The 27,808-nt window shown below is 37.8% G+C and overlaps 1 protein-coding gene across 2 annotated transcripts in view; it reads right to left on the bottom strand.

The window, feature by feature from the left end:
* LRP2 (LDL receptor related protein 2) overlaps positions 1 to 27,808 on the bottom strand; it is a 264,762-nt gene that overhangs the window by 176,048 nt on the left and 60,906 nt on the right. For both annotated transcript variants that reach the window (XM_069080640.1, XM_069080638.1), the window contains exons 5-11: positions 21,699 to 21,809; positions 21,425 to 21,538; positions 19,271 to 19,387; positions 16,787 to 16,930; positions 14,489 to 14,608; positions 8,423 to 8,551; positions 5,482 to 5,651 (exon numbers count right to left, since the gene is read on the bottom strand). In XM_069080640.1, coding sequence (XP_068936741.1) covers positions 5,482 to 5,651; positions 8,423 to 8,551; positions 14,489 to 14,608; positions 16,787 to 16,930; positions 19,271 to 19,387; positions 21,425 to 21,538; positions 21,699 to 21,809 — 905 coding nt within the window. The remainder of the gene's footprint in view (positions 1 to 5,481; positions 5,652 to 8,422; positions 8,552 to 14,488; positions 14,609 to 16,786; positions 16,931 to 19,270; positions 19,388 to 21,424; positions 21,539 to 21,698; positions 21,810 to 27,808) is intronic.

Genomic DNA, 27,808 nt, shown 5'->3' on the forward strand with positions numbered 1-27,808 from the left:
CCCGCTAGCTTTGAAAAACCCAGATGTTGATTGGGTATGGATGTAATGGTTGGACAGTTTGGAAATCTGTCTACTTGATCTGTTTCTGTCTTGATAATTCTGCCTGTATACTTTGAAGTTCAGGGTGCTGACCTTTCCTCCTGAACAAGGTAAACGATATATGTCTGACTGATTAAAGTAAGCTTGTTAACCCATTTTGAGTTGCTTTCCTTTAACAAAGCAGATCCAAGAACCTGTGGTAGCAGCAAACCCTGAGGATGCCGGGGTGCTTGCCGCTACAGTACCCAAAAAAGGCATGTTTTATTCTGTATCTTGAATCTATCACCTCTTTGTCAAGAGGTGGGTACTTGGCTTTATCACTGCTCCTTGGGAATCCTGGTTGATCATTGCATTGATAAGCCTTTTAACGGTGCTGTTTACAATGTTGCTGCCTTATAAATTATTCTCCAAATTCTACTCATTTTACTCTATATCATCTCACACAAGTCTTCCCATGTTTCCATAAAATCGTCTCTTTCATGATTTCTTAAGGCACAATACTATTCCATCACATTCCTATTCCATAACTGGTCCAGTCATTCCCCATTTGATAGGCACACCCTCAGTTTCCACTTTCTGATTCTAACAAAAAGAATTGTTACAGATGTTATTATGGATATGGAACCTTTCCCTTTTCCTTTGAAGATCATTAGTTCTTAACCACAGCTAACCAGAAGATCTCTATCTCCATGCCATTCAGTGTCTCAAGATATAGAACATCCTTTTTGCAAAAAGCATTCATGTGAACTTAAAATACTGCAATTCTGCAGTTTTTTACACGTACTACATTGAACTGAACTGTCAGGAGGAGGAAAACAAATTATGTTTTAAAAAATATCTATATGTAAAAGGAGAAACTGGAAAAATTCCATCTTTACTTTTTTCAACACATTTCGGAAAACAGGGGATAAGAACACTATTCTAAAAAGCCAAACTAAGGGAATTTTGAACTTTTCTTACTGTTGTATTTTTTTTCCACTGATTTCTACCTTTAACATCTTATCATGGCATATAAATGACCCTGAGTTTTCAAAAACTATGCCAGCAGAGAACAAAGCCTGGCAGGTTCTATGAAGTTGGAAAGATTTCCATTGCATGCCTGGCAAAGGACTGTATATCTCTCATCCAAGGAACTGCCTGGCAAATAGCAGAGTGCCTTGTTACCAGAAAGTTGGGCACCAGGAACTTGTTTTGGGGATTTTTTCTTTGTTTGTTTTTCTGCTACAGCAATTCACAAAACCCATCTACAATAGAGTAGACCTGTGCATACACCAATTTAAGTACTGAAGCATTATTATAATATTATCTACAGCAAACAGCCTCTCAGGAGTCTTTGCTCTACATCTAATAGGGAAATATGCCCAAAAATATCACCCTTCAGCTTTTGTAGGGACTAATGAAGACTTCTAAGAAATTCCAGCCTAGTTCTGCAAATGCATCTCAAAGAAGAAAGGAATGTTTTCCTTTCAAACTGGTGTTAGACTCCGGAGTAAAACAATAGAGTTTCTATGTTAGAAAAAAATTCTAGGAGTTCTACCCTCACAGAGATGAGGTAAAGTATAGAATATGTTTCTAGAAGAAATCAGTGACAAGCACAGAGTTGTGTCATTTCAATCAGGTCTAACTCTCCATGACCCCATTTGAGGTTTTCTTGGCAAAGATAGTGGTTTGCCATTTCCTTCTTCAGCTCATTTTACAGAGGAGGAGACTGAGGCAAACAGGGTAAAGTGGCTTGCCCAGGGTCACATAGCTAGTAAGTGTCTGAGGACAGATTTGAACTCCAGAAGATGAGTCTTCCTGACTCCAGGCCCAGCACTCTATCTACTGTGCCATGTAGCTGTTCTAAGCACAATTAATAAATCAGTCAATGTCTGTTGAATTGAATTGAAATGTGCAAAAGCACCAAGGAGGCCTTTACCTAAGGAAGAAAGACGGAAGGGACAGAGTCTAAATCACTATTTCTTACCCAAAAAAATGTTTTGTGCTTATTTCAAGTGGTATGTTTTGGTAGACTCACATTTTTATATGCATTCTACTCTACAGTCAAACTTTTGATAAATGTGTTTTTTTTTTTACTTTCCCAAATGGGACACCTAATTTCAATATTCAGATTAACATAAGAGCCTTTTTCTTGAGAACTTCCTGTTCCTAATTAATCTCCCTATATTCTACAAGACATAATAAAATAAAAGAATTATAAAATTAAGTAGATGGTGTGGTCACAGATTGACAGTATGACAGTTAAGTGAAGGGAAACCAAATTCTCCATAGATTTTTACTCCAAAAAAGTTTCTTCAAAAGCTCATAGGTTCTAAGGTTGAAAGGAACTTGAGAAATCATCTCTAAGATATTCAGTCTGTTTGAAGATCTGAGAATTTTAGTGGCCTACAAGCAGAATGAGTCAATGATGTGATATGACCACCAAGAAAGCTTTTGTAATCTTAATTAAAAGAGACAAAGCATCCAAAAGAAGGTAAGTGAAAGTCCTCCTGTACTCTGTTCTGGTCAGACCACCTATATTATTATATTAAGTATTATATTCCATTCTGGGTGCCATACTTTAAGAACAACATCAACAAAGGAAGGCAACCCAGATAATGGAGGTCTGAAAGTCAATGCTATGCATATATTGGTTCAATGGATTGTATATTTAGAGCTTGAAGTAACCTCCAAGGCAATCTCATCCAATCACTCATTTTACAGATGAGGAAGCTAAAGTCCCAAAAAATTAACTGACATGTTCCAGGTCACACAGGTAGTAGGCATAAGATCTGGGATTTAAATCTAGGAACTCTTACTCTAAAGACTCCTGCTATGGCACTACCCTTTGATGGCTGATCCAGAAGAACACAAAATTCTAGCAAATCTTCACAAATGGAAAGTCTTTGTTTATGGGTCCAGTGGGGGACAGCATATCTCTCATCTAGAGCCCAATCTAGCTAAGTTTGGAGAGTTTAGCTAACCACTTTGCTGTGATTAGGAATGAATGAGTTGATCCTTAAAGGATCATTGGTACATAAGATAGCAACTAAGTAATGAAGGAGTCTTTTTGGCCACAGAAATACATGAAGACCATCAACTGAGAAGAGGGATGCTGTAATTTGTCTAGAGAGAAAGAATGCCCACACCAATGAAATAGCAGGTCCTTAAAGTAGTAGAGAGGTTCATCAATATTACCCTATTTGATCCTCACACCAACCCTTTAAAGGAGGTAAAGTAAAATTATTCTGTTTTAACATAATGCATTTTATAAAGTAAAGTACAAATGGCAATGTAAAGGTAAGCCATTCTTTTTCAATGAAGAAAAGTAAAATAGATTAAAGGATAGACAATTGAATGAATGAATGAAAAAGCATTTCAGAGCATGCAGCAGGTCAAGTACTGTGCTAAGCCCTGGGGATTCAAATACAAAAAGGAAAGATATCATGCTAGTTCATATGAAGAAAATGAGTCTTAGGGAGAATTACAGATGTGTTCAGATAATGGAAAGGATACATTAGCGCAGCTCTTTTACTCCTATATTCAATGCTCTTTGAGGGTGATAAGCCTCTTACCCTACAATGTCTGGTGCTATATATCAGCTCTGGAAGTGGTCTGACTTCTAGATAACTATGTTTGAATATGTCCATGGGTTGTTAGATGAAAGATTCAGAAAAGGAAAGCCATTTAATCAAGTTGAGGGGAGAAAACCAAATTTAACTAATTCATGCTTGATAATAATTAGGAATTACTTTAAAAAAAACTGTACCAATGACTTGAATAGAGATACAGATAGCATGTTCATCAAATTCTCAGGTGACAGAAAATTTTGAGGGGTAGCTAACATATTGCCTTATAGAGTCAGATCGAAGGAACATGGGGAAAATATCCTGGAACAGAAAAGATTTAGGAGGAATCTGATAGTTTATTTAAAGAGCTGTTCTATGAGGAAAGATTAGACTTTCTCTGCTTAGATTGGTGCTGCCAAAATGAGAAGTTGTGGGTGGAAAGTTCCAAAGAGACAAATATAAGTTTAAGGAGAGACTCCTAAACAATTGGAATGATATGTGCTGCCTTAGAGACAGCGGGCTAGCCTTCACCAGTCTTCAAATTAAAGATGAATAATCATTTATCTTAAATGTTGTAGATTCCTGTTCATGTATGTGTTTGACTAGATGGCCACTAAAGGTCCTTCTAATTCTGAGATTCTGTGTTTCATCTAGGCCAACCTCATCATTTTATAGAGGAGACTGGAGCTAAGACAAGTGATTTACCTAAGATCACAGAGGTATTAAGTAATAAGGATAGGATTCAAATCCTGACTCCAAATCCAGTGCTTTTTTTCTATTGTGGCATAGTAGAAGAAATTAGAAGATGTGGGTTTGAATCCTAGCTATCACTTAATATCTTTGTGACATTGAGCAAGTGACAACCTCCCTGGGCCACAGTTTCATCATCAGTGAAACAAGGGGAGTCTGTTTTAAAATCTTTTAACAAATATCTGTTGAATTTAATTCAACTGAATTACAACTCTAAATCCTATATTACCAAATTAAAAGGCTTTGGATACAGATCCAAGAAGGGATCTTGTGCTTGCCATCTAAGGGCCAACCTACCCTATTCTGAAGTGGCTGCTCACAAGAGAGTTGCCCAGTGGTGATGAGTTGTTTCAGTCATAACTCATGAATACCTTCTACTAAGGTGGGGAGAAGATGCAATCAGGGTAAAGAAAACCCACACTGATGAAGTCATCATGTATCCTTTACTTATTGACGCAAATCAGAGTTACAATTGGACCAGGCTCTCATCCTACAAAATTTTAAGGAAGCTATAATTACAATGTGTTGGGATTCTCTATTGGAAATAAAGGAAAATGAAAAAAAGGAGAAAGAGACCTTCCCTACCTTTAAGGAGTCTCACAAATTGATTTCGTAAACTCTCCACTACCTTATTCAAAGTTGAAATTAAATCCATCTCACTTTCCAAATAAGGCTATGTAACAAAATATTGGCTTGTTAAACCAGATACTGTCAATATTTGTTATCCAACCCTCAGTTCTAGTTGCATTAAGAAGATGCAGGTGAAATCTGATTTTTATCATCCAAAAAAAGCACAGCACTTTTTACATTTTAAATGATCAAGTTTCAAAAAATTACAACTAAATATCTAACCAGTTTTGAAAGAATGTCTACTATTTCTCTTAATTAGGCTCTTGGACTCCACTTCGAATAAAATTAAAAGTTGCTCAAGACTAATCCATATAATAGGCTGCTTTGTTTAATGTATCACATGTAATAGTATAGCATGGAAAAGGTGGTGATTAACATAAAATATCTCAAGGGCCTTTTTTGTTAGAAAACAAAGGCACTGCCTGCATCTACTCTCAAAAATGAAAAGCTATCAACACATTCTGCTCTTGGTCCCACTCCCTTCTCAGGGCCAGGTCTTGAGATTTCTACTTACCTTATCTTGTACAGTGTCTGTCCAAAAGATTCTATGCAAGTAAAAATGAAAATCCACACCCACAGCCACTCCACGATTCTGAGAGTGTACAAGGGTCCGGAAGCTCATTCCATGGATATCCCCAATCAGTAAGTCCCGACCATTGGAGAAAATCAGAGATGCTACACCAGCTAAAAGGTGAAAGAGACAGAAATCACTCATGTTTAATAAGGAGAAATAGCAGCATCTGATATTTGTATGGCTCTTTCTACTTTTCGAAAGGCCTTCTCATATCCCGTCTTGTCTTATCTTCAGTCACTATAACCTCATAGGGTAAGCAAAGTAGGTATTTTAAACCTGCATTTTAGAAATGAAAAAACTGAGTCCCAGAAAGATTAAATGACTTCCCTTAATAACCTACAGATCTGGTGGTGAAATTTGTAGAGGAGAAGTAGATTAAAAACTATGGGAGAAACTTTGCTCAAAATTATTTCTTGTTTTGGTGTTGGGGTATTTGGGGTAATGGGTACCTCACTTATTTTATTGTTTCCATCATTTTCTTCAAGAGATCCAGATGATGAAACCAACATCTAATAAGTGAGGGTCTGGAAGACAATCCAGATCTCCTGGATCCGAACCCAGATAGATCTTCTCTATCACGTAGGTCTTTTCAATCAATCAATCAATAAACATCTACTAAGCACCAATATGTGCCAAGCACTATGTTAAGTGCTAGGGACACAAAAAGAGGCAAAAGACAGTCCCTGCTCAAGAAGCCTAAAGTCTAATGGGGAAGATAACATGCAAAGCTCTATACAGGATAAATAGGAAATAACAGAGTGAAGACATTGGAATTGACAGGGGATAGAGAAGGTAGGATTTTAGTTGGGACTTAAAGGAAACCAGTTAGGTCAGTAGTTGGAGTTAAGGGGAAGACTGGTTCAGGCATAGGAGGAGCCAGAGAAAATGCCTAGAGCCAAGAAATGGAGTGTCTTGTTCACGGAACAGCCGCTGGGAATTAGTGCCACTGGATCAGAGTATGTGCTGGGGAATAAGGTGTAAGAAAGACTTGAAAAGTAGGGTGGTACCAGGTTACGAAGGCCTTGAATGCCAGGACCATTGGCATGATATGACCCTACTACATATATATGTTTTTGGCATTTCTCAAAATAACATAATTTAAGGAGACAGCATGGCATAGTTGAAAGGACCCTGGATTTGAACTCAGAATCTCTGTATTTGAACCTCAGTTCAGCTACTTGGCAAGTCATTAAGGAGCCTCACTTCCCTCATTTATAAAATGATGAGTTTGAAATTCATAATTACAATGATACCTACCAGTTCAAATATTCTGTGACCTGTGATCACTGCCAGCCGCAGAATCATAACAACATATTAGAACTACTAGTAATATCTGAAAAGTCAGTTTTTTATACTCAAGAAACACTCAATAAGCATGTCCCAACATCAATAAATGCCTAGAGATGTTGGGTTTCATCTCTTGTAACTCATAAAAGAACAACTGGAAATAGTTAAAATAAATGAAGTGTTTACTACCCAAAATACCCCAAAGCCAAAATAGAAAAAAATTTACGTCTCAACATTTTTAAACAAGGTTTCTCCCACAGTTTTTAATCTATTTTCCTCCCCCAAATTTCACCACCAAAACTAGGATCCCTTTTGGAAAACCCCTGACTAAATATTACATAAATAATATCAAAATTATCCCTACAAATAGTAGTGTGTAGATTCAATTAAATAAACATTTATTAAGTGCCTGCTTTGTGCTAGGCAGGTGCTAAACACTAAAGTTACAAATAATAAAAATAAAAACAGTCCCTACCCTCAAGGAGATTACAATCTAAAGCAGGTGAAAGCAACCCACTAAAGGAAGCTTAAAGGGGGAGGAGCAGGATGACAATGGAGGCCTTCAGTCCCAAGAAAACATCTGCTGGGAAATGCCTGGGCTATAAACCCTTTTTAAATGGAGGCTTTGGGAAGAGGTTTTTTTTGTTTGTTTTTTCCACATTTTATCTTTCTAATCAGAAATGGAGACTTTGTTGAGAGTCCTGATGAGCTGTGAGTACCAAAGCTGATGCAATCTCTGAGATGATAGCCTACAGTTCAGAGGAATATAGCAAATGCAATCCAAACTTGTTGTTCCAAACTATATAGTGTAGTTCTCGTGTTCAAACATCATGTAGTATAAAAATACAAAATTTAGGGACTCTGGAAAAAGTCCTTTCCTGAGAATATCTGAGTCACTAAAGAAAACCTGGGAAAGGGGATAAGGCAGATAAGCCGAGCCTAGAGATAATTCATTGAACTCAGGGCCTATCAGTCATGTCTACGAATGAGCTAAGAGCTAAGTGACCCTCGTAGAAAATGGGACCGTTGTGGGCATCCCTCAAGGGAGTACAGGCTTCAAAATGAGAATAGTCAAGGGGGTCTGATTCTGCTTTTGCTGGGATCTGATGTGATACTCCTTATAAAGATTGGGTCTGCCTCCAAGAAGCCACAAGGCCACTGGGGATAAAGAACGTGAAGACAGCAGACCTAGACCTTTGATTCTGTCAAATAAACTCTCTGAACTTTTGTTTCCTCAAATATAAAATAGAGATAATAATGTTTGTACTACCCACCCTATGGGGTTATTGTGAGGATGTAATTAAATGTGGATGTTTTATAAACTATAAAATACCATCCAAATATAAGCAATAACATATATATGTGTGTGTGTGTATATATAGTTAATCTCACATTCATTGTTTATATCCAGGGTCAGTAAATGGAATAGAAATGAAATGTCTGTCAGTAAATTCTAAATGGAATATTTATTACATAATAGTGGGCTTAGGCCACAAAGAAAAAGACAGAATCATAGATAACTCACAAAGAGTAGAATCAATCCCTGAATAATCAAAAGATGATGGCAGTGACACTTTCTCTGCCATTTACTTACAGGATGCATTGGCTCGACAATGCCGGTGTTGTTCTAGCACATAACCCTCCACGCAATGACACTGGTGATGGCCAAGGCGGTCTTCACACATCTGATCACACACACCCCACATCTTGCAGTCATCAAAATCTACCATATGGAAAACACAAGTTTGTCATCATCCTTCACAGTATTTACCTAGAGAACCCCTTGAGAAATGTGTACAGATGGCAATTCAGGGTGCTAGAGAAAGTTCATTCTATCAAAGACACGTGGAGGTAGTTACGTAATAAAAAATTTTTATAAGACACAACAATATGAAGTAGGCCATCCATCAAACAGTAGAAAAAGTTGAATATGTATTTTTCCAAGGTGATTTATTTTCAATTACTTTCCAAAATATAGGAGATTAATAGTCAAGTAACACTATCTCTATTAAGGCAATTCCAACATTCCTGTATTTCCATGTGGATTCTTCCTCCCAAAATCAAATCTACTTCTTAAATAAAGGGTACCTTTTGATAAAGCTTCTATTTTAAAACCTATCTTCCACAGAATTGCAGCAAAGCCCAGACATGAAAAATAATTTTACTAATCATTCATAAATTAATTCAACTTTTATTAAGTATGTACAATGTACAAGACACTGGAAATGCAAAGTCAAAAACAAAACAAAAACAGTCTCAACCCTCCAAGGTTTTGCAAATTCTATTCTGACCCTGATCATTCATTCTTTATTTTTAAATTTGCTGAGAGCCTATTTTGTAGATTAAATTGGATTGTTTCCTGAAGTTTACAAAAGAAAGAGAAATCAGAGTCCCTACCTTCAAGGAGTTTATAATCTAATTGAAAAAAATGAACAATAGACAATAAAACAATCACAATACAAATCACAAGCACGTGCATGACACCCCAGTATAGTCTCAATGAATAAATATAAGAAGAATACTAAGTATGAAGGTCAGTTAGTCAGGAAAGGAATCTTAAAGAGAGGAAGTATTGAGATGGACCTTGATAAATATGTCCCAAAACTACTGCTCAAGTTTCTGAAAAAAACTTTTCAGTAGAAAAATGCTTGTCTGTTTATTTTCAAAGTGTTCAAATATCCTTTAAATATGCAAAGTCATTCTTTTCATACTATTGCTTCTAACAGGTCAGTTGATTCTGAGAGAGAATTTCTCTAGAAGGAAAGCCAAAGACCAGTCATGGTCTAATCCACTTTCCACCAGTGTGACTTTCATGAACACTACAGGGAGAACTGGAGCTCTGTTGTTGGCCAGAAAAATGGAATATTTTTGACAGTATACTGTCAACATTAGATGATTTTTGTTCATGGATCTCATACTTCATCTAATGGCCAGGACAGCTAAATCCATTTTACAAATGAAGGAAAAAAGTATGGAGAAGTAAAGGGACTCACTGAACTTAGGAAGCACTACATCTCAAATGTATCCCTTAATTCATAGGATGTGCCAGATGTCACTTGAACCTTCTAAATGTGATTAGAATAGAGAATTGGAGAGCAGCAACTGACAATATTTTGCTTTTTAAAAAAAAACAATATTTTGTCACAGGCCAATTTGAAAAAATATCTTCTTTGGTTTTCTTTCAACTCTAAGCAAAAACAATTTTCTTTTGTAAAATTAACTTGCCAGGATACTTAAAGGTTATTGTGGACTATTGTATTCCTCTGCCATTTATTTGTAATTTGAATTTTAAAATTCTAATCCATTACAATTAGAACTCACAAGGGGGTGGTCGAGGATCCTTAGTCCACTTTCCAGGCCTCAAATAACCTCTGTAACCTTCTGGAAACTCAAGGTTACAAGAATTCAGAACAGGTCAGAAAGAGGAGGGGGCAAGACCCTTTTAGTCCCCAAATCCTCAAAGCTGACTGTAACCACACACATTCCAGGGACTGTCCAGTTGTCTAAGATCAGATGAATAGATGGTATATGTTAAATCAGACCTGCTTCAAATACTGCAAAGCTCAGGAACAGAAGGTAGGTGATAAAACAAACCAAAAAGCAAGATATTCCACCATCCCGTTAACAGCTCCTCAAAGACAGCAACCTGATGACTGTGCCAGCTCCCACAGTTAGAATATGAAATGAAGTAATGAATTCTGTTTTGATTTAGTCTTTGTATCTATGGTACCTAGAACTGTGCCTTGCATACAGCAGGTACTTAATAAACCTTATTGAAATGAAACGAATTGCACTGAACCTGTTTTCAAAGAATTAGGAATTCCTCAACATTATTAAAATTCCATTCAGATATTCTGTATTTAAAGTTAACGAGGGTAGAAAAAACTTTTACTTGGCCACTCCCTCTCTATGCTCTACTAAGCACACACATCAGTTCTGCCAAAAGATTCGCCCCAGTGAAAAGGCAAGGACAGGACATTCAAGCAGAAATCCCCAGGTCATGACACCACCTGATTGTGAGTACAAGAACCATGAGACTGGCCAAGTGTTCAGAGTCGCTGAGGGAGACAGAGTCGTGATGGGAGGCTTCAGAAGAGCGCACAATGTGACTAGGAATTTTTCAGAGCAAACAGTCCTAACATCTCTTGGACAGCAAATGTTCTGAAGTTTTTCCTTTGAAGTCTTAGCTATAAATAAATTTTTAAAAAAACACACGCTGTCCAACTTTTAGTCACTAGAATGAGGTTTTGTTTTCTAGACAAGGTATGGGAATAAGTGAAGGAAAATCTTCCTAAGTCTTATCATTAATAGTATGAGTGGGAAAAGAAGAGAGTAAGATTTTAGCATCTTTCCCAGATGAGATGCTGGCACTGATTTAGAGGGAATAAAAGGTCTAAAGCCAACTTCTAGAACCTGAAAGCACAGAGAAACCACACGAGGAAAAGTGTGGTCTTGTTAATATTTTGGTATCATGTATTCTTTATGACCATTTTGTTTATTCCTCAAGTAATTCCATAAGTGGGAAGAGATAAACATTTCTAATGACTCCATTGTTACATAAGAGAAAAAGTCAAATAAAAAGTAATTTATTTCCTTTTTTAAAAAATTCTTGGGGCGGCTAGGTGGTGCAGTGCATAGAGCACCTACCCTGGAGTCAGGAGGACCTGAGTTCAAATACAGCCTCAGACACTTAACACAAAAACTAGCTGTGTGACCTTGGGCAAGTCACTTAACCCCAACTGCCCTCCAAAAAGCAAAAAAAAATTCTTCCTTTCCCCTTGTTTGTCCCCACTTTATGCTTCTCAGCATAAGAAAGGAGAATAAAGATAAAGGCATTAGTCTGAAATTTTTTAAAGATGAGTTGAATGTTTATAATCTAAACAATATGAATAGCTTAAAGAATATTTTGTATCTTATTAATGTCAAGGCAAGCGGTACAGTGAATAGAATGTTGAACCTGGAGTCAGACAGACTCATCTTCTGAGTTCAAATCTGGCCTCAGACACTTACCAGCTGTGTGACCCTGGGCAAGTCTCTTAACCCTGTTTGCCTCAGTTTCTCCATGTGTAAAATGAGCTGGAGAAGGAAATGGCAAGCCACTCCAGCATCTCTGCCAACAAAACCCCAAATGAGGTCATAAAGAGTCAGACACAACTAGAACAACTGAGCAATATCAAGTAGAGATTTTAGTATTAACTGCTTGTAAAAATTATTTGGGGTTTTTTTTATTATACTTAGGGAATTCAGAACTCCTTCTGATTATCTTGGGTCCCTCAGCCTTCACGTTAAACATTGGTCCTTCAACTTGGGTTACCATCTGAAAAAGGAATATCATGGTTTACAGGCACTATTGAGAATATAACCCTGATATAAAAAATCTAAAATATATCCACTTTGCACACTACAGGGATAACTGCAACAAGATTAATTTACTGTAAAAAGTCACTTTTCTCCTGACAAGTAGCTAACATAGAAAAGTGAGTACTGGAACCTTTGCTTACATTATTAAGTTATTTGGTCAAAACACTAAGAATCAGAATATTTTCTAGGCATCTCATAATAACTAGAACCATCTACTACTATAATTGCTCTTAGCTCTCAGTAGATAAGAAAACAATTCACATTCAAAAAAAAAAGAATCAACAGAAGCTAAAAATAAAGTATTGAGACAAAAAACTCAGGGTTTTTTTCCCCAATTCACAATCTTTTTTCAAGGCTTCAAAGTATCTAAATTAAAGTGAATCAATCTCAGCAAAAACATCTTTCCAATAATGGGAATGATTATGCATCATTCCTTCTTATCAGAAATACACCAAGGAATCTCAAAATCCTAGGTAATATAAAAGGGTACTGGATTCTAAGGATAGTCATGTAACCAGGAAGACCTGAGTTCAAGTTCTGACTCGGACATGTACTGACTACATGACCCTGAACAAATTACTGGACCTTTCAGTGCCCTGGTCAACTTCTAAGACTGCAAATTTCAGAGAAGGTGCTGACCTGCATTGGTAGAGGAAGTTTCCTTACCCAGGAATTCCCTCTACCAGTAAAATCACAAGTCCAGCTCCACCGCCATCCTACTAAAGGACAAAATAATGTACGAGAATAATTCTCAACTATATGTCCTTCAGGGATCCATAAAGAAATCCCAGACAGCACGTTACCACCTAGTTTCCCCTGCCTCCCCTTACCAGATGCTCCAGGGAACAAAGCTGACTGAGTTTCCTTTTCTTCGCTCTCCTTTCCTATGCCCTGTGCCAGGTGGCAGTGTGGCAGTGTTAATGGTTCTCTGGTCAAAGCATCATACATCAGGAGGTTAGCAGAAGAAAAATGAAAATGAAAAAAAAGCTGACCCACAGACCCTGAAAAATTGAGAAGTAAAAATACTAACATGTAAATCTGACTCCTCTATCGCCATTGTGATTATAAAATTACATTACAATTCACTAAGGTGCCTGCCTCAATTATTAGGTTATAAATTTCTTGTGGAGAGAGGTCTGGTCTTACAGTTAGGAAAATCTGGGTTTATATCCTACCTTAGAGATATACTTCTGGGTGGTTATGAGAATGTCACTTAACTTTATCAGAGCCCTGGGCAACTTTTTAGAGTACCATGACATAGTAAAAAGAGGGACAGATTTGGATGTGAGTTCAAGTCTCCATTCTGCTACTTATTTTCTGCATGACCTTGGGCAAGTCATTTAACCTCCTACACCTCAGCTTCCTTAACTAAAAGAAGAAAGAGTTGGACCACAAAGATTGCTTCCAGCTCTAAATGCCAATCTTCATTCACAAAGATAATTTTCACTCCAAAAGATCCCCACAGTGATGTAAACACCCTCCTCCTTGCCTGGGGGGCAAAACCCATCTGTCTTATTCATTTCTGCATATTCCCTCTTCTTTCTCCTTCTTGAATAGAGAAGATACTCAATAAATATTTATTGAATTTAAGTTAACTTGTCAAATTAGATGTCCAAATGTCCATTAAGCCCCAGGGTCTCGGTTATTTTTAACCACCCTAATAACAGATGTAGGAGGACATGTGCATGTGCTATATCCAGTTCTGAGCTAGACATTATCAGGGGCATTCAGAAGGAGGGTTCATCCTGCTAAGAAGCATTTTTTTTAAGTTCCAAATATGTTAAGAAGGAAAACAACACAGAATTCCTACCTCTTATCTTCCACTTATCCACACTAGCCTTGAGGTACCTGGCTAAGCTTTCCTAAAGTTTAACTTTGACACTCTCAAAATTCTCACTGAAGACCATTCTGTCATTTACTATCACATGTCATCACTTCCAGGGCAGCTAAGTGACAAAGTGGATAAAGTGCAGGGCCTGGAGTCAGGAAGAATCATCTTTCTGATTTCAAATCTGGCCGCAGACACTCACTAGCTGTGTGATCCTAGGCAAGGCACTTAACCCTTTTTGCTTCATTTCCCTCATCTGTGAAATGAGCTGGAGAAGGAAACTACAAAATACTCAAGTATCTTTGCCAAGAAAAGCCCAAATGGGGACACAAAGAGTCAAACACAACTGGAAAAGAGACTGAACAGTAACAACCGTCATCACCTCTAAGCACAAGTGGAAATTCCCTAATATCAATGATTATTCAAGCCCATAAATATTGTTACACATGGACTCTCCCATTTTTGACTTACCCACACAGGTCCGACTGTCATTGGAGCTGATGACATAACCCTGGGGACAATAACAAATCCCTCCAGTTGGTGAGGAGTGGCAACGATGCTGACAACTCAGGGTGGCACACTGAGATATATCTAAACAATAAAAGCATTTTTTAGCAATGCAGTAAGCAGAGTCAATCTTCCTAAAAAGTAATGGATTTTTTTCCTTTCTAAAGTCAAGAAGTATAGAACAGGGACATTCAAAATTGTCATAGCGACTTACATATAATAGGCACTAATTCAATTCTGAGCTCTTTTTAATAATTAAATTTAATCTAATGCTTGCAACTCAACATGAATCAATGTGATGACTATAAAAGCAGCCCAAAGCTTATAGCCCATGGCACAGTGCATAAAGCACTGAACTGTGAATACCCAAACCCAAATGCTGACTCACACAATTACCAACAAGTAACTCTGAACAAGTCACTTATCTTCTGTCTGCCTCAGTTTCCTCATCTGTAAATTGGGTATAATAATAATAATACCCACCTCCCAGGGTTGCTGAGAAGATAAAATGAGATAATATTTGTAAAGTACTTTGCAAACCATGAAGTGCTAAATAAATTCCAGCTATTATTACTAGACCATGGGTGAGTAATCTTATCTTCATATATAAAAATCAATATTTTTTCATATATGCAAGATATCCAAAATGTCTTTTTATATATCAAACTTGTTATTAAACAGCTATGATAATAATAAAAATAAAATAATAGTATGTTTGTAGGTATCCATACCATTGAAGTTGTTGCTAATTCTTCCTTCTCCATCCAATTACCAAATTCTATTCCTCTACATCCAAAATATCTCTCCCAAGTATCTATCTCCTCCTCTTTTCTCTCACTGCTACCTCTATTCAGGCCCTCATCTCTTCTTCCCTCTAATTCTTCCCCTTCCCTTCTTCCTAATTGTCTGCTAATTAGTCTTCCTGTATATAATTTATTTCCATCTTTTTCATTGCTGACCAAGAAATCTTCCTAATACCCACTTGGATTCATGTCATGCCTCTACTCAAAAACCTTCAGTGGTTCCCAATTGCCTACCAAATAAAACATAGCAATCCCTGAACCTGGTATCCCACTGGATTCCAACCTGCTGCTCCTCACACACTGTACACCAGCCAAACTGAACTACTCTCTATCTCCAGGTCATCCTAACCTTTCTTATCTCCGTGCCTTAGCTTGTATCATCCTCCATGCCAGAAAGCACTCTCCCCCCAATTTCCAACTTTGTAAATCCCTCCCTTTCATTAAGGCTCGACTCAAGTCACACATCCTCAATGAAACCTTTCCTATCCACTCCCAATCCCTGAGATGAAAATTATTTTTTCTCTCTTCACATTCCAAAGAACTTTTCCTGACCATCTCCTATACATGAGTTCAAATCCAGCCTTAGACATTAGCTGTGTGACGCTAGACAAGTCATTTAATTTCTGTTTGCATCAGCTTCCTCATCTGTAAAATAGGGACAATAATTGCACCTACCTCCCAGACATGTTGTTGGGAAGATTAAATGAGATAATATTGATAAAGTACTTTGAACAATGCCTGGCACATAGTAAATATCGTATAAATGCTAGGTTTATCATTATTATTATTATTATTATTATTATATATGTATCACATTTATTAGCATACTTGCCCTTTACCCCACTATAAGCTGCTAATGCTTTTAGGCATAGTTGGTATTTAATACCTACATGTTGAATTATATAAACAGTTTAAAAAACACTTTATACATATTACCTTATTTTGTCCCCCCAGTATCCCATAAAGTACAATTAGTGCAAGAAAACTGAAGCAGAAAGATGTTATGAAAATGGCGCAAGGTCTAGCATGTGCTAGAGTTGAGATTCAATACAGGTCTTCTGACTCGAAATGTAGTGCCACAACAAGGCAGAACAGAGCCATAGAAAGACTACTGGACCTAGAGCCAGGTGAATTGGGTTCAAATCCTGCTTCCAATGTTTACTAACCTTGGTGACCATAAACATGTCACTTTTAAATTTCCAAGCCTTTGTTTCTGTAAAATAGAAATACTTGTAGCACCTACCTACCAGGATTATTGTGAGTATCAGATGAAATAATATACAGAACTTACTCACTATGTTTTATAATTTTGTAAATTTCACTTTGTAAACATTAAAGAACTATATAGCGAGTTACTATCACAATCACCTTTTTCACTATACCCTCTAATTTGCAGAGGCAAAAAGGAAAGCTTAGACTTCTTGCATAATAACCCACTCCTGAGAGCTCTTATACTCACTGCAATGTCTGCCTGCAGTCACATTGGTCTCATCTTCTCCAGAAGGGCAGTCTGATGTACCATCACAAAGTTTTTCAATTGAGATACAGTGCCCAGATCCTGGACAGGCCCACTCTCCTGGGTAACACTCATGATGACCACTTTCTGAACAGAAGAGAAAAAAAAGCATGAATCATTTCAAATAATGATGAATTTCTTATATTAGTAAAACAAAGCCAATTTCTTTTTTACTTTTTAGTCCATGGTAATGGGAGGCATATAGCAAAACAAGTAATAGATAATCCAGAAATCATATCAAGCCAGTGCTTTAAACTGGCTCTCACACATTTCATCAGAGCTGATGAGTAGCAAAATTGGTTAATTTAAGTTCAGCTTCTACTTCTTGCTTTTGTATATTTATGAAGGAGATACTAATGGTTAAGGAAATGGTCCAAAGTCAGATAGTTAGAAGAAGACGTGAGTTTGCAATGATACATAGGCAGGATAATATCCTCTCCCCCAAGAAGAAGACTAAAATACTTAAACTAGTGATGTCAAACTCAAATGTAAACAGAGGCCATTAATCCATAACATAGATCCCTGATGGTCACATATTGATTTAGTTTCAAAATTTAAAATTATCTATGTTTTATTGCATTTTTATTACATATTTCCCAATTATATTTTAATCTAGTTCTAGCAGTCCTGGATCCTATTGGGGTCCCATATTTGACACCTCTGACTTAAACAGTGACTTGTGCAATCAGGACTGTCTGGAACACATTAGTACTTCTACTGGAAGAAGACAAATATGGGGCTAAAATTATCACGGTCCCAATATGACTGAAAAGATTAAAATAGAAATGGAGTCTTTAGGCCACTCTCTCAGGCCATTTATATGTGAAAAACATATATGTAAAATATCATGTGGAACCAAGCGATTTTCATAGAAAAATCAACCTTTGTTGTCACATCTGGGACTGTGAACTCTATGGTTAACTTGCTTTTGTGACATGGGGTTCCTGAACAAACTGGACTCTTGGACATCCCAAAAGCAGCAGAACCAAAGAGGAATCCAGCAAAATCGGGGCGGGGGGGAGGCAGAGAGTATCTACTTCTAAGTAATTCCTCCCACATATGATCTCTGACCTCTAACCCTTAACCTCATTCTCTCCTATACCTCCCACACTCATCCCATCCACGTTCCCCAGCCTTTTCAGTGTCACTATTTTACCAGGAAATTTCAGTTAACAAAAAAAAAAAATGCCACGTGCCCATGGGCTCATCCAAAGTATGCTAAGACAATTCCATGGATACCCCAATGCCAGGGACAAATCACACTATCTTGTCTTCTTTGACTTCATCTCCATTCCCGAAGCCCAATTTTTTTTTACAAATTAGATCACATTAAAAGAAATATCACAGCATCCCTACAAGATATAAGGAGTCACAATAGGACAAAAACTTGATAAGAGCCTAGCCTGTACACCTCAGGTATATAAGAGTGGGATTGAAACCACCTCACCTAGAATAAGAGGATAATAGGCTTTAGAGTAAATGTAAAAAATACTTTAACCTGGAGTAATGTTGCATAGGAATCCTGTTTTGATAGTCTGACAAAACCTGATGAAAATCAACCTAAATTGCCAAGCTAATTAGAACTGTATTCATTTGAAAGGCTACATAATTTAAAGTTATGTAGGTGGGGCAGTGTATTGAGAAGCAGGCCTGGAGTCAGGAAGACTGAGTTCAAATCTGGCCTCAGACACTTACTAGCTGTGTAACCCTGAACAAGCCACTTAGCCTTGTTTGCCTCAGTTTCCTCCTCTGTAAAATGAGCTGGAGAAGGAAATGGCAAATCACTCCAGGATCTTTGCCAAGAAAACCCCAAGAGTTAGTCATGACTGAATAACAACAGAAACAAACAAAAAAAAGCTAATCATCAACTGATATTCTAGGGAGGAAGCAAACCAGTGGAGGTCTGAGCCAACGGCACCAGATTATCACCTCCAGATCCCTCAGGAGTACACCTCGAACACTAAGAGCCTTGCTCTGGGATCTGAGGCTCATCTGTGAGAGTGGAAATTAGAATAAGAATACCCCAATCTTATTTGGTTTATCATTGTTTAATAAATGTTCAAGTTGAACTGTGTTAGTATGTGTCCTGCCTGTAGAGAGAGAGACAGTGGTATAGATGTGTGGAAAATAATTCTACCCAATATGCTTAGTGATAGCAAAGGAATTTATCTAGCTGATTGTATGTATATGAAACATAGACCTTTTTAAATACTTTATTTTCCTTTGCTGACTACTTCTTCAGGTCACTGTTACTGTCACTCCAGCCATTGAATTATCTCAGTCCCACCAAACCCAAGTTGACAGACAACTCTGCATGTCTATAAATTCTAATGAGGAGACAAGGTGCGTGCCCTGAAAAGCATTTCACATAGAAAGAACATATTTTGTCACAGGAAATATCTTCTGAGAGAGAAGTCCTCTACTCACCACAGCCATTTTCATCTGCATTATCTTCACAATCATCATCACCATCACAAACCCAACTTTGATGAATACAACGGCCACTTGGACAAGTAAAGAAATTGCCTTTGCAGGTTTGATAGGCTAAGAAGAAAGAACAACTTCACTCCTCAGATATAAACCATGAAGAATAATCAAATTAGAATCATGGGTTAATAGCATGTTAAAAGGGAAGGGACCTTAGAAATTATCTAATCCAAGTTCCACATTTTATAAAGGTCCTGAAATTAGAGGTAAAATGCCATGCCCAAGGTGATACAATTAGTATCTACAATTAGTATCTACTAATTATACAGATCTAGGTCTAGAACCCAAGTCTCTTGAGACCAAGTTCAGTGCTCTTTCCACAAAAATGCACATTTACCCTGACATAAGGTCTACCCATCAGCTGAAACTTATAGAGCTAATGAAGTCATATGAATGTTTTCCTAATCAAAAAACAAAAGAATAAAAATGAATGGCTCCAGGATACTCACATATTGAGGAAATTCATCTCAGATTTAATCTAGAATTGGGGGAAGAGTCAATAGCCCTAGAAGAAGGTGCTCACTGAGGAGTAGCCATTTGAAAGTAAGACTGATATTTGCACAGAATCTTACCTCAATGACTTCAACCCCAGGTATAATTACTATCTCTTTTTTGACAAAGCAATCTATGCCAAGAGAAAATGGTTCAAGGACTCTTAGGATCCCTCTGGAAAAAATATTGCAAGTGTTGGGTTGTTTTTTTCTTTTCATAAAAAATATATTGATAATAGCATCTCTATTGCTAGTCATAAGAAAATAGATGTAGAGCCACAAGGGATATCAGAGGTCATCTAGTCCAACTCTCTAATTTAATAGATGAGGAAGGGGAGATAGTCTATACTTCCTAGATTTACTGATGCATTATCTCAAAGGTAATATGGAAATGATAAAGATGACCTGGTACAGGCTAGATACTAACTAGAGTGATATGCTAAGAATTAAAAATACCTAGTTTCAAAGCCTGCCTCTGACACTTGTTCGATGTGTAATACTGTACAAGTCACTAAACATCTATGTTCCCCAGAAAACTCCATAGAACTACTAAGTCATAGATGGTTTTCATTCTTCAGCAGTAGAGGGAGTTCCCATAGCGGGAGTTTCCAATATGGATCAAACTATAGATCCTTTGTATATTCCTCTAAGTACAGAAAGAGTTGTTGAGAATTATGGAAATTTTTAAAACTTTGTTAGGTAGTCTTCACTTTCAGTCTACTATCCCTGCATCCACATGACATAGGAGAAACAAGGAAGCAAGGCCCATCCATGGGCAATGAGGTTCATGGTATTTGTTTACTCTCAATTTGCAACTGGTCTCTTAATCAACATTATTATTTGTTCCTTCATGTGGAGAGCCTCAGACTTCTTTTCCTTGCTTCTACTACTCTACTGATTGATAAGTACCTACTGTGTACTGTGCTAAACACTGGGGATACAAAAAGATGCAAAAAAGACAGTTCCTGCCTTCCAAAAGCTCACACAACATAGTGCTTGGCACATAGAAAGTGCTTTTTCATTTACTCACTCCTTCATAACCTATGCTCTTCTGGAATTTCCTTCACTGGCTCCCAACTTCCAGATGATAGGAATTTTCAACTAATTACGAGGGATGAACCCAACAAGGGTTAAAGTACAGCAGAATAAGTGCCTCCCTTTCCAGTATGAATACTACCAAGTCTCTCATTTTTGTATCTTTATCTCCAGCATTGCACATAAGTACTTAATAAATGTTTTTTGCTCATTCATTCTCATTCTATTCTCAAATGTGTCAACTATTACTCCTGGGAAAAAAATGGCAGAATTTAGAATTCCTAGAACACATTACACCCATATAGGGGGAAAAAGGAACAACTAAATATGAGGCTTTAACAACGAGGACTTTGGGGAGAAAACAAATTTTGTCAATGGAAGAATATCTTTGGAAGAAACTTCAAGAGTCAAATCATCATAGCTAACACTTTTGGCAAGGTTTCTAAGCTATCTTCTGGTTCCAAAAGCCATCTAGCTTAGTACCTCTTTTGTTTCAGAAGAATAAAAAGGGTGGTTTAAAAAATGTTAGCTTTGAATAACAGGACCCAAAATAACAGAATCACCGTACTGCAGTCATGTTCATCACTCTGGTCTCCACAGTCATCATCATGGTCACAGACAAAGGATCGAGGGACACACTCTCCATTGGCACACTGAAACTGGCTATTCAGGCATCTCTGAGCTGGGACACAAAGGGAGAAGGGAAAAGAAAAAGGGCAATTTCATTCCTACCATTCATACCAAGCTGAAAAGGATCCTGATCATTTTTATTTTATGGTAAGAATGAACATCATACTTAAAAAAGAGAACCAGGCACACATATCGTCCTGGGGGCTACTTACTGCAGTTGGCCTCATCAGAGGAGTCTCGGCAGTCTACTTTCCCATCACACCGCTGGTTTGTGTTATAACATGCCCCGTTGGCACAAGTCAACTGAGCACACACTGGATATTCTAAAGAAAGAATGGAAACATATGTTCAATTTGATTCAATTCAATCAAGAAACATTTGAAGGTAAAGGAGAGAAAGAAAGAAAGAAAGAGAGAGAGGAAGAGGAAGAGGGAGGGAGAGAGAGAGAGAAAGAGAGAGGGGGGGGGAGAGAGAGAAAGAGAAAGGAAAACAGTAATCCTGAAGGAATTTGTATTCTTCTGGAGGAATACAACTCATATACTATTAAATATATACATGATTTAAAAAATACATAATTTGTGTGAAAGACCATTAACAACCAGGAATATATTGTAGTGTAGTGATATAATAGAATGTAGCAAGTAAGAAAATGGTCATTGATAAAAGCATTGAAAAATTTCAAATTCCAGATCTTGGAACAGCATTAACTACATCCTCCATACTCTATCAGGCCCAGACTGAAGCAGAGCTAATTATAATCTTCCTCTGAATATCAGCCTCCAACTAGATGTGTATCTCCCTAAAAGTAAGACTCTAGGAAGCTGATGAAAGTATCAGGTTAAAAAATTACTACTTGGGGAAACAACTACAATCCCCTCATCTATCACAAAAGGAAATGAAGTCAAACTAACATTATACTTCACAAGCCACTATTGCTACTGGGTAGAGTTCTACCTGATTTCAAATTGACTTCTTGATTTTAGAATTAGTCTTTCAACATAGAAAAATTTCAGTTGACAGGATCATCTTTTCTTCCATTTTCTTGAAATGAAAATAATTATTTTGATCTATTAACTTCAACGAACATACTAAGTGGTGCAATGAACAGAGTGTTGGGCCTGAAGTCAGGAAGACTCATCTTCCTGAGTTCAAATCTGGCCTCAGACACTTACTAGCTATGTGACCCTGGGCAAATCACTTAGCCCCATTTGACTTGGTTTCCTGTAAAAATCTGTAGAAATGGGGGCAGCCAGGTGGCGCAGTGAGTAAGAACGCCGGCCCCCCAGTTGGGAGACCTGGGATTGGTTCTGGGCTCAGATACTTAACACTCACACAAAATAACTGGCCGTGTAACCTTGAGAGAGTTACTTAACCCCAATTGCTTTAAAAAAAAATTTTTTTTATCTGTAGAAATGAGGTGGAGAAAGAAATGACAAACCACTCCAGTATCTGAGGAAGGAAGGAAGGAAGGAAGGAGGGAAGGAAGGAAGGAAGGAAGGAAGGAAGGAAGGAAGGAAGGAAGGAAGGAAGGAAGGAAGGAAGGGAGGGAGGGAGGGAGGGAAGGAGGGAGGGACAAAGGGAAGGAGGAAGGGAGGAAAAGAGGGAGGGAGAGAGAAAGGGAGGGAGGAAGGAAGGAATCTGCCATTGCTTTAAGGACACTCAAAAAACAAAGAGAGCCTTTTAAAAAATTATTTAATGATTTTTTTTTTACTATAGTCCATCTAAATTAAACTCTGCTGCATGGCCTTGAGCTAGCCTTTTATGCATCTATAAAATGAACATAATTGCCTAAGCTACTTCACAAGACAATTATAAGAAGTCAATGAAATAACATATATGAAGACACTAAAAATTGTGAAGATGTATACAAGCATGAATTATTATGGCATCACTATATTAACTATCCCATACACAGCTCTGCCACTAAAGAGTGTCAGGACCCACCCTGGTATAGTGGTCAAAACTCTGGACTTAGAGTAGGCAGACCTGGGTTGGCGTCTGGCTCTGCTGTTTACTAGCTGGGCAAGTCACCGCCTCTCTGGTTGTCTGTTTCCTCACTTGTAAAGAAAGCACAGTTAAACTAGGTGATCCCTAAGGCCCTTTCATGTCTCACACATTGACTACTCTGAGCTTCAGAGCCCTCATCTATAAAAATGAGTAGCTCCCATTTACAAAGTACTTAAGATATGCCAAGTACTTTACATAATTTGATCCTCTTAACAACCCTGGGAGGTAAGCAGTACAGTTATCTCCACTCTACAAATGAAAAAAAGATGAAGCTAAGAGAGATTAAATGACTGTGCCACACATAGCCAAATATTTGTCGGGGAAAGCATTTGAAGGGGCAGCGACATAGCGCAGTATATGGAGCTAGGGGCTGGGAGTCAGGAAGGACTTGGAGTCAGGTTCAAATTCTGCCTCAAACACTTACCAACTGTGTGACCCTGGGCAAGTCATTTACTCCAGTTTGTCTCTGTTTCCTCACCTATAAAATGAACTGGGGAAGGAAATGGCAAACCACTCCAGTATTCTTGCCAAAACAAAAAACCCAAAACTATAAAGGGCTCAACAAAGGGACAGACACCACCGAAAACAACTGAACAACAAAGCATCATTTGAAGCCATAACTATTCTGACTCCAGGTCTGTCTTTCCACAACATAGCCTCAATTGACCTCCAAGTTTCCTATAAACTCAACAATTTCACAAGTCTTTTAATAAAGGTGAACTTGTTCATAAAAGACACTTTTTAAAAAGCATTTTAAAATCTATGCATTTAAATTATCTTTCTCTTCTCATTTCTCTGGGGCAACTAGGTGGTATAGAGGATACAGCAATGGGCTTGGAGTAAGGCAAACCTGAGTTCGAATTTAACCTCTCTGACACTTATTGGCTATATGACCTGGGCAATTCATTTAGCCTCTGTTTGACTCAGTCTCCTCATCTATAAAATGGGAATTGTGAGAATCAAATGAGACATATGTAAAGTGTTTAGCACAGTGCCTGGTACATAGTAAGCATTGTATAAATGTTATCTATTATCATTACTATTTCTATCATTACATTTTCTTTCCTTGATCCTCTTCTTTTTCTAACATAATTAAAGATTGCATTTATAGTGATTCTATATGGAACACGTTGTCTTCAGAGGTTTTTAACCAAGAGAAAGTTTTGCTTTGACTACCTAACTTGCCTAGGGCCTGGAAAGAGGATCTGTGATTAAAAAAAAAAAATCCCAATGGCTCAGAAAACCAAGAGTATTGTTCTATTTTCATGCTCTCATAAGCGTTAGTGACTAGGTTTGAGGTTTCGGGAACAAATGTCGATACATTCAGATGCTTTCTGCGATGATCTCAAAGAAGACTTCTCTAAGCCCCTTTAACTGGTGTCAATGGATAATAGCCTCTTCAGAAGCTGAATGAAATTTCTTTCAGTTAAAATCTTTCATCTGTACAAAAGGCATTCCATAACTTCAGGTGGCTATAATTTTTTTTACTGTGAATGACAAATTCTTGTGCAACATTTTTATCTTTCTATTTTTGAATACAATAAGGCCAGATTCCTAACTCTTCAGGAGGTACTTAAGCTTGTACCTTAAAAGCATTTTAACAACTAGGTTACCAGTTTCTATAGATTAATAAATCTTAGAATTTCAGAGGCACAAGGGAAACCTTAGAGATTATCTAGTCCTATTTCCTTATTTCCATGTATATATATATATATATATATATATATATATTAATATGGAAGCAAGAATGGCATTTTTGTAGTTATGTAAAAAGACAAATGGCAAAAATAGTTGAATAAAATTGTATATATAAGCTAGAGATAGGGAAACAGTGTGAAACAGTGGAAAATGTGATAGATTTGGAATAATGCAAGACCTAATCCTAGTGCCTATATAAAGTGACCCACAGCAAGTCATAACCACTTTGAACTTCTAGTTTCCTCATCTGTAAAATGGGAATAATAACATTTGTGCCACAGAATAGTTGAGAGAAAGCAGGCCTGGTAGTTAAGACCTAGGTTCAAGTCTTATCTTTGACACCTATTGGCCATGTGACCCTGAGCATTCTAGTTAACCTCTCAGTGCCCCCAGGCAACTTATTCCCAAAGGTTGTAGAGAGAGTCATTGTTGATCCCACTGATTAGAGGGACCTCTCCCTGGAAGCTCACTATCCCAGTGAAATCAGAGGTCTAAACTAAATACATACATACAAATACACATGCATATATGCACATATAATATATGGGTCTACATATAGACACAGAGGTGTATATGTCTATATCATATGTATATATATAAATATTTATCTATGTGTTTGTGTTTCTGCTTGTATACACCCTACATATACTACCTGACAGTGTTGTTTTGAGGAAAGTGCTTTATAAACCTGAAATAACTCAAAGAAGGGGAGGGAATTAACTCAGAATTAAATTTTGCTTTGACATTTGTTGCGGTTGTGATGGTGTCTTTCAAAATGTGTCCCCTCAGCATTATGGTCATATGTCAACCTGATGAGTCACACAACCTTTTACTTGCCTTTACACACAAATCATGAATCAGGTCTTAAATATCTTAGGGACCAAATAACACCTAAATAATCCCCCACCCCCTAGTTGGTCTTGATCACTCACAGAGCAAACATCTTATCAAGGACACTAAGAGCAGCCACCCCCCACCTCCCCAGTGGAGAGAGAATTCTTGGGCACTCCAGCTTTCTCTGTTTCTGTCTCTCTGTCTCTATCTCTGTTTCTCTCTGTCTTTTTCTGTCTCTCTGTGTTTTCTGTTTCTGTCTCACTCTGTAGCTGTGTCTCTCTGTCTGTCTTTCTCTGTCTCTGTCTCTCTTCTGTGTGTGTGTATCTCCTTCTGTGTTTCTCTATGTCTCTCTCTTTCTCTCTGCCTCTGTCTTTGTCTGTCTCAGTCTCTTTCTCTCTGGGTGTCTTTTTCTCCCCTCTGCTTGTCTGTGTGTGTGTGTGTGTGTGTGTGTGTGTGTGTGTGTCTCCATATCTGTCTCTGTCTCTCTCTGTCTCTTTCTGTGTCTGTCTCTCATCTCTGTCTCTCTGTCACACACACACACACACACGCTGTGAGGAGAGTGGAATTTATTAGTCCCTGGGCTCTGGCAGCTCCATTTATGATTGTGATTGTAGACATGGGGACTCTGAGGCAAATTTGTTTGGCAGGTCCCTTGTTCTCCCCAATCCTGCCTTTTGAGAGACCGTGCCATCAAAAAGAAAGGGAACGGCCTCAAGCAGCCCAAACTGACACGACTTTAAGGTTACTGACATGCTCATTCTCTGAATGAACAACAAAGCCCGGCTCGGTGTCGTCAGGCGAAGTCTTGTGATGGTCAGAGGTCAGCAGTTTGACACGCCAAATGAATGGAACGCTTTCTTGTCTCTATCCATGCTGATAACGAATCTCTCTCAATCAACTGGGGATCACATTGCCCCCTCCCCACACACACACCTCTTGGATCTCTCCTGCACACAGCCTCAGCCCAGGATTTGCCCCCACACAGAGCAGATACAACATAGAGGGCTGAGAAAGGAGGCACATTGCCCCAAGGTAGCTTTGTAATAGGCCTAGATGAAATTCAGCCAAATATTTGGGAATACAAAAAAAAAAAAGAGGACAGCCTTCTTTTCTCCCTTTTGGGGACCCACACAAAAGCAATGGGTCTAAACTGCACTGAGTTTGTGCTGAACCTCGATCCCTATTGCTACAAGCATTGCGTTAATTAATGAGCTTTTCTCTGGCCCAAGAAAGAGAGGGCCACCATCCCCTTACCTCCCCATTGGGCTGTTTCTGAAAGCTTGCTTGTTTGTTTGGCAAGACTGAGTCTAAGCATTGTAACTTTTTTTCTATAGACAGATCTGTCATGCCACTGAAGTACGCCACAGAATTTTAAGCAGGGAGGAAATTCGCATGGATTCATTTAGAATATACACATGAATACTGGGCTAGGTCTTTATTCTGGATTTTCTCATGTGAAATTCGTAAGGATCTTAGTCATTAATCCACAAAGTCTAAAGCTTAAAGTGTAGATATCAGTGTAAAATTTTATGCCTAAAAATTCAAGTTTATGTATTTATTTAAATACACTCCTGGATGCATATCCCATTTCAGTGAATAGAGTATGACAAGTTTGGGACTTGTTTTTGTTTTGTTTTGTTTTTAATTCCATATTATGGTTCTGTTCCTTCTACAAGGTCAGAGTCTGATAGCCCAAACATGCATCCTTTATAAAATAGTGATTAAATACAGTCATTCCTTAGAACAAACAGCAAAGGAAAAAGTCATCTAGATTAGTTTTTAA

The sequence above is a fragment of the Petaurus breviceps genome, unplaced genomic scaffold (assembly GCF_028583685.1).
Source record: "Petaurus breviceps papuanus isolate PSGF00001 unplaced genomic scaffold, PetGlider_PUasm1.0 91133, whole genome shotgun sequence".
Lineage (NCBI taxonomy): Eukaryota > Metazoa > Chordata > Mammalia > Diprotodontia > Petauridae > Petaurus > Petaurus breviceps.